The 8,257-nt window shown below is 39.7% G+C and overlaps 1 protein-coding gene across 1 annotated transcript; it reads right to left on the bottom strand.

Moving 5' to 3' along the window:
• Positions 1-3,331: 3,331 nt before the first annotated feature.
• On the bottom strand, positions 3,332-8,049 carry LOC129860117 (zinc finger protein 665-like). The gene is made up of 2 exons (XM_055930436.1): positions 8,007-8,049; positions 3,332-5,014 (listed from the first exon to the last, which is right to left on the bottom strand). The coding sequence occupies exons 1-2, from the start codon at positions 8,047-8,049 to the stop codon at positions 3,678-3,680; spliced, it is 1,380 nt and encodes a 459-aa protein (XP_055786411.1). The 3' UTR covers positions 3,332-3,677.
• Positions 8,050-8,257: the final 208 nt, after the last annotated feature.

The raw sequence follows: 8,257 nt of genomic DNA, 5'->3' as shown, positions 1-8,257 counted from the left end.
GACAGACAGGGACTTGTGTAATCAATGCAAGCATTTCAAAGAGTGCCTGAATGACCTTCAGAAGTCCATGAGCAAGCAGGTGTCTAAGGAAATTACTGGGGAAAGGTATATATTTCAAATTGATCCTCACAGAAATGTATTTTACATTTTAAGTGTATGTTATTGATGTTCTTCAAATCATTCATGTATTATTGTTTTTCTGCAGGTACACACAGATGTTGTTGAATTACAAATCTACTGATGTCTTGACAGTCGGATGCACTCGCCTGCCCAGATAAAGATGATAGCTACGTCACGGGTAGAGTGAGGCTGCAGAGGATAGATAGAGGTGATAGCTACATCATGGGTAGAGTGAGGCTGCAGAGGACAGATAGAGGTGATAGCTACATCATGGGTAGAGTGAGGCTGCAGAGGACAGATAGAGGTGATAGCTACATCATGGGTAGAGTGAGGCTGCAGAGGACAGATAGAGGTGATAGCTACATCATAGGTAGAGTGGGGCTGCAGAGGACAGATAGAGGTGATAGCTACATCATGGGCAGAGTGAGGCTGCAGTAGCCTAACGGGAGTGCTGTTTAGCAAATGTTGAGTTAAAACAAAATGTGTTTAAAGTCACGACGTACAAGCACAGTACACACACACAATGTTTTTTTTTGTATTTGATTAAAGAGAGATTGTACATAAGTGTTAAATAATAACATGGTCTATCTCCACATTCTTTATCGTTATCATTTTTTTAAAAGTAGTTACATTACAGTAAACTTTGATGACCGCTATGTCAAAGCATTTAACTAATAAATTGTGTGTAAAAATGTCTAGTAGACTTTTTTTCAGATGTATGCCACTAGTAGATCTCTAATCCATTGTCATTAACATGGCAAAGCCTAACAAGCCCATATTATGCCAGCTACCACATTGGAAAAACACTAGTTTACTGTATAATACAGTGAATATGGAGTTATTTTAATTCAAATTTAATTTGGTGCTGTGTTATGCACTATATACACGTTATTTAGTTGTATGTGTGGTTTACATCAGTATGAAAATTATAATAAAATTAGAATTATACATTATAATCGAAGCGTCTTTTTTTGTCAGTATAATTATGATTGTGAAATTGTATTTATGAATCCATTTATTTCTCTTCAAACTATTGCACACACAAAGCTTGTGTGTTATATTCTAGAATGAAGCTCGAAATGGGTTCATAAATCCTCTACGGGATTGCTGTCCCTAAACTGGGACGGTTGTTGCTAACGTGCTCTAATGTGACTAGAATGACTTTGTATACAACAGCCAACTTTCCAGGACATAGACATGTCTTTATATGGGCAAAGAGCTTAAAATCTTGTTAATCTAACTACAGTGACCAATTTACAGTAGCTATTACAGTGAACAGATACCATGCTATTGTTTGAGAAGAGTGCACAACAACAAAAAACGTATCACGGCAACTGGTTTAAGCTGGATAAGCTCAGCCAGAGGGCCCTTCCTCCCACCACCGATAGGCTCATGGTAACACCACAGCCTTGGATGACACTACCAGAGGAACGGAGGCTCAGGTCTGTAATCATACAGATCTCCTACCAAGCGTCTGGGGCCTCCTCCTCCAGTTGCCTCCCCACCTCCTCCAGTAACCAGTAAGTCAGCCTGATAAGCCAACAATAAAGTGGCAAAGCAAAAAAATGTAGCAGCCTATACACCAAATCGTTAGTGATCTGACATGCTGTATTGTATGGAAACTGTAAGCTACTAACAGCAGCTACATAGTCTAGCTTACTACGGCCCTGTCCCTCTGGCCAGGGTAAACACAGCAGTAATGTTGTGTATTGTGTGTATACAGTATTTCATTTCAACCAGTTTATTTCATTTAATTATACACAAGAGAAAAAAAGTTGTTAACCAGCATAAATTAATGTACAAACATTTTTCATTACATTTATGTCATTTAGTATATGCTCTTATACAGAGCAATTTACAGGACAAATAAGAGTTAATTGGCTTGCTCAAGGGCACAATGACAGATTCTTCACCTTGTTGGCTTGGGATTCAAACCAGCAACCTTTCAGTTACAGGCCCAACACTCTTAACCGCTAGGTTACCTGCCGCCAGATCAATTAACTTCAATACAGTTATTCAAATACATTCATCATCAATGACTAAAATAATTAATCTAGTATTAAAATACAATTTAATAAATTCATAGCCTGTTTACCATTTAACAAAAGTTGTTTAATAATATATAATAACCCACCCAAAAGAATACAAAAAACTGATCATCGCACCATCTTTATCTGATCTACACGGAGTGCACAAAACATTAGAAACACATTACTAATATTGAGTTGCACCCACCTCTGCCCTCAGAAAAGCCTCAATTCGTCGGGGCATGGACTGTCCAAGGTGTTGTGTGTTCCACAGGGATGCTGGTCCATGTTGACTCCAATGTTTCCTACAATTGTGTCAAGTTGGCTGGGTGTGGATCTACTCCGAATTGCTCATTCCATCTCCTCCCACAGATGCACGATTACAGTCAACTGAGTAATCTGAATTCACTGTAATGTTCTTGGAACCATTCCTTGACAATCCTTGTGGTACAAGGAATAATCCTGCTGAAAAAAATGAATTTGCAGATGGATACACTGCCGCCATGAAGGGATGCACCTGATTGGCAATGATGTTTAGATATTGTGGTGGAATTATTGTAATCAAAAGGAGAGACTTTTACATTTCTTAAAAACAAATCAAACTTTATTATTTAATTACTGCAATATAAAAACAACACAATTGTGCCATCTGGTTTGCTTAAAAACCTCTTAAGGATCGTACCCTTTAAAAAAAAAAAAAAAACTAAAATTACATACCCAAATCTAACTGCCTATAGCTCAGCACCTGAAGCAAGGATATGCATATTCTTGATACCATTTGAAAGGAAACACTGAAGTTTGTGGAAATGTGAAATTAATGTAGGAGAATATAACACAATAGATCTGGTACAAGATAATACAAAAAAAAAAAAAGAGACAACAGGGGTTCAAAATGTAGAAACCAGTTCCTACATTTGAACATAAAACTGTATTTTAATCAAACAAAACTATATTACATTTTATCTCTGGGAACCTCAGGATGACAAATCAGAGCAAGATTACTGAATGTAAGTACATTATTTACCTTCAGAGGTGAAGGTATCAAACCAGTTGCCGTGATACAAGTTGTTGTTGTACACTCTCCTCAAACAATAGCAAGGTATTTTTTCAATGTAATAATTGGACTGTTAATTGGGCACTGCAGTTAGATTAGCAAGAATTTAAGCTTGTCAATGTCCTGGAAAGTTGGCTGTTGAATACAAGGTCTTTTTAGTCACATTAGCGCAAGTTAGCAACAACCGTCTGGTTTAGGGACACCCATCCCATAGAGATGAATTTAAGGAATTTGAAATTATTCATACTTTTACTTTTGATACTCAAGTATATTTTAGCTATTACATTTACTTTTGATACATAAATATATTTACAACCAAATACTTTTAGACTTTTACTCAAGTAGTATTTTACTTGATGACTTTCACTTGAGTTACTCTTGCCACATTAGGAGAATAAGTAAGGCTTCTCTCCTGTGTCTGTTCTCTGATAACCTTTTAGCTCAGCTGTTGTTTTAAAAGATTTTATACAGTCAGATCAGTGGTAAGGCTTCTCTCCTTTATGTTTACCTTGGTGTCTTTTTAACTGGCCCATTTGAGAGAAACTCTTTCCACAGTCAGAGCAGGAGTAAGACTTCTCTCCTGTATGTAAACGTTCATGTGTTTTTAAGTTGCCCAGTACAGAGAAACTCTTTCCACAGTCAGAGCAGGAGTAAGGCTTCACTCCTGTGTGTGTTCTCTGGTGAACATTTAGCTCAGTTGATGTTGTGAAGCATTTTCCACAGTCAGAGCAGGAGTAAGGCTTCACTCCTGTATGTAAATGTTCATGTATTTTTAAGTTGCCCAGTACAGAGAAACTCTTTCCACAGTCAGAGCAGGAGTAAGGCTTCACTCCTGTGTGTGTTCTCTGATGAACTTTTAGCTCTGTTGATGTTGTGAAGCATTTTCCACAGTCAGAGCAGGAGTAAGGCTTCACACCTGTATGCATACGTTCATGTGTTTTTAAGTTGCCCATTACAGAGAAACTCTTTCCACAGTCAGAGCAGGAGTAAGGCTTCTCTCCTGTGTGTGTTCTCTGATGAACTTTTAGCTCAGTTGATGTTGTGAAGCATTTTCCGCAGTCAGAGCAGGAGTAAGGCTTCACTCCTGTATGTATAAGTTCATGTGTTTTTAAGAGGCCCCGTCGAGAGAAACTCTTCCCACAGTCAGAGCAGGGGTAAGGCTTCTCTTCTGTGTGTGTACTCTGATGAACTTTAAGATGAGTTGATGTTGTGAAGCATTTTCCACAATCAGAGCAGTAGTAAGGTTTCACTCCTGTATGTATATGTTCATGTCTTTTTAAGTGGCCCAGTTGAGAGAAAATCTTTCCACAGTCAGAGCAGGAGTAAGGCTTCACTCCTGTATGTATACGTTCATGTGTTTTTAAGTTGCCCATTACAGAGAAACTCTTCCCACAGTCAGAACAAGAGTAAGGCTTCTCACCTGTATGTATAAGTTGGTGTGTTTTTAAGGTATTGAGTCGAGAGAAACTCGCCCCACAGTCTGAGCAGGAGTAAAGCTTCTCTCCTGTATGTATTCGCTGGTGATATTTTAAGTTGTTCTGTTTAGAGAAACTCTTTCCACAGTCAGAGCAGAAGTAAGGCTTCTCTCCAGTGTGCACTCTCTGATGAACTGTCAGAACCCCTGATGTTGTGAATCTCTTCCCACAGTCAGTACAGGAATACGGATTCTCTCCTGTGTGTATTTTTAGGTGTGTTTTTAGCTTTGATAGAATTGGAAAAATCTCCTCACAATGTGGGCAGTGGTGAGACCTCTTAGCTCTGTGATCTTCCTGCTGTTGCTGTCTGGATGTAGGGAATGTCTCAACATGGTCTCCTGTGTGAACAAAATCAGAAGAACCAGTCAGTTGGTGTGATATACAGTGGGGAGAACAAGTATTTGATACACTGCCGATTTTGCAGGTTTTCCTACTTACAAAGCATGTAGAGGTCTGTAATTTTTATCATAGGTACACTTCAACTGTGAGAGACGGAATTTAAAACAAAATTCCAGAAAATCACATTGTATGATTTTTAAGTAATTAATTCGCATTTTATTGCATGACATAAGTATTTGATACATCAGAAAAGCAGAACTTAATATTTGGTACAGAAACCTTTGTTTGCAATTACAGAGATCATACGTTTCCTGTAGTTCTTGACCAGGTTTGCACACACTGCAGCAGGGATTTTGGCCCACTCCTCCATACAGACCTTCTCCAGATCCTTCAGGTTTCGGGGCTGTCGCTGGGCAATACGGACTTTCAGCTCCCTCCAAAGATTTTCTATTGGGTTCAGGTCTGGAGACTGGCTAGGCCACTCCAGGACCTTGAGATGCTTCTTACGGAGCCACTCCTTAGTTGCCATGGCTGTGTGCTTCGTGTCGTTGTCATGCTGGAAGACCCAGCCACGACCCATCTTCAATGCTCTTACTGAGGGAAGGAGGTTGTTGGCCAAGATCTCGCGATACATGGCCCCATCCATCCTCCCCTCAATACGGTGCAGTCGTCCTGTCCCCTTTGCAGAAAAGCATCCCCAAAGAATGATGTTTCCACCTCCATGCTTCACGGTTGGGATGGTGTTCTTGGGGTTGTACTCATCCTTCTTCTTCCTCCAAACACGGCGAGTGGAGTTTAGACCAAAAAGCTCTATTTTTGTCTCATCAGACCACATGACCTTCTCCAATTCCTCCTCTGGATCATCCAGATGGTCATTGGCAAACTTCAGACGGGCCTGGACATGCGCTGGCTTGAGCAGGGGGACCTTGCGTGCGCTGCAGGATTTTAATCCATGACGGCGTAGTGTGTTACTAATGGTTTTCTTTGAGACTGTGGTCCCAGCTCTCTTCAGGTCATTAACCAGGTCCTGCCGTGTAGTTCTGGGCTGATCCCTCACCTTCCTCATGATCATTGATGCCCCACGAGGTGAGATCTTGCATGGAGCCCCAGACCGAGGGTGATTGACCGTCATCTTGAACTTCTTCCATTTTCTAATAATTGCGCCAACAGTTGTTTCCTTCTCACCAAGCTGCTTGCCTATTGTCCTGTAGCCCATCCCAGCCTTGTGCAGGTCTACAATTTTATCCCTGATGTCCTTACACAGCTCTCTGGTCTTGGCCATTGTGGAGAGGTTGGAGTCTGTTTGATTGAGTGGGTGGACAGGTGTCTTTTATACAGGTAACGAGTTCAAACAGGTGCAGTTAATACAGGTAATGAGTGGAGAACAGGAGGGCTTCTTAAAGAAAAACTAACAGGTCTGTGAGAGCCGGAATTCTTACTGGTTGGTAGGTGATCAAATACTTATGTCATGCAATAAAATGCGAATTAATTACTTAAAAATCATACAATGTGATTTTCTGGATTTTTGTTTTAAATTCCGTCTCTCACAGTTGAAGTGTACCTATGATAAAAATTACAGACCTCTACATGCTTTGTAAGTAGGAAAACCTGCAAAATCGGCAGTGTATCAAATACTTGTTCTCCCCACTGTACATGTCAATCAAATGTATTTTATGAAGCCCTTTTTACATCAGTAGTTATCACAAAGTGTTCTACAGAAAGCCAGCCTAAAACACCAAAGAGTAAGCAATGCAGATGTAGAAGCACAGTGGCCAGGAAAAACTCCCTAGAAAGCAGGAACCTTGGAAGAAAGGTAGAGAGGAACCAGGCCAAAAGGTGTGGCCAGCCCTCTTCTGGCTGTACCGGGTGACATATGTATTCATATCAGTAGGCTGGACAATACAGGGGAATAAAACTATTCTAAAAGTGGGTAAAAGTCCTCCACTCACTGTCATAAGGGTTAGTAACTACACAAACTAATTTCATAGAACTTTAAAACACTGGCAGTTTGTCTACATCACTTCTTTAGTCTACTCTCTGATCACTCCAGATAGCCCAGTGAATAAAAACAAATGCTGGCCATACTGGTGTCAAACCTTGCAAGTGTCAGTAGTATGAAATAACATCTATCTTCTCATTGAAACAGTTCTACTGCAACTTTCATGCACAGTGGGAAGTTGGAATGAATAACACAAACTTAGTTAGATAAAACCTGTTCTTACCATGACTAACAGATTTCCCAATCTTCTCCTCCTCTTCTTCATCTCTAATGTTGACATTCAGCTCCAGTGTTTGACTGCAGTCTTCCAGCTTCACTGATGCCATCTCTGGATCCAGCAGTGCAAACTGGGCTCCACTGTCACAATCAGGACCCAGTGACTGTAGGTTTGGACTCCCTGTGGAAGGAGAGAGGCAGGCTGGGTTTGTCCTCACTGTTGATGTTACTGGCCTCAGACTAAATTCTAGTCGTCCTGTAGTAACAATGACAAACAGACAAAAAGTGACTGTCTTCACAGTTCCGGCACTTTCTTTATTCTCTAAAAATATATTATATTTCTTCTTGTTCAATTATCTAATTCAGTGCTTGACTCAGACTGAAATAGGTGCCAGTATTGTTTATATTTATGTGCAGGAGCTCCACAATACTGTTGAGCTAATATTCTATAAGAGGAACATGAGCTCAACATTACTTAATTCAAATTAGACAAAGTACACACTTTAAATTAGTCTACACTACGTAATTTAACTTAATCAAAAGTAGATTTCCCAAATTCAGATAAATCCATGAATGACAAAAACATTTAGTACGAGGTTGCAGTTTATTTTAAGCAGCACTATGTACTATTTTCCTGAATAACCTGGTCTTCACTGTATTATTTCAATAAAAAAAAACAATTTGTATTTCGCCATCAAATAATATAAATTATATGAATATAAGTACACATCACACTTCAAACCTGTAGTGTGATCGTGAAATTGTCTCTGATGCACCCGCACTGAAGTCCGTTGACGCAGACAGAGTGGGCGCCGCCATTTTACCAGGTCGTGAATTTTACACAAAACCAATAACATGCCCAACGAACTCAGAAATCTCAAATAAATGGATTATTTATAAAATGACCTTGAGAAAATGATGTACATCCATTCAGACAACCCCAAAGTTTCTAGCTGTGTGACTTAAAATAGTTTATCACATTCTTCAGTTCGTTTTACACAAAAATAACACATCAAACCTTTATCAA

The sequence above is a fragment of the Salvelinus fontinalis genome, chromosome 7 (genome assembly GCF_029448725.1).
Source record: "Salvelinus fontinalis isolate EN_2023a chromosome 7, ASM2944872v1, whole genome shotgun sequence".
Taxonomy (NCBI): Eukaryota; Metazoa; Chordata; class Actinopteri; order Salmoniformes; family Salmonidae; genus Salvelinus; species Salvelinus fontinalis.
The sequence above is the reverse complement of the archived record's forward strand: the minus strand, read 5'-3'. Positions and strand labels throughout refer to the sequence as shown.

Bases quoted from the DNA above. Each gene is read 5' to 3' on its own strand.
- LOC129860117 (XM_055930436.1), bottom strand. From the start codon at position 8,049: ATGGCGGCGCCCACTCTGTCTGCGTCAACGGACTTCAGTGCGG. The intron at 5,015-8,006 runs GTGCATCAGAGA...TTGTTCACACAG, and splicing joins GTCAACGGACTTCAGTGCGG to GAGACCATGTTGAGACATTC.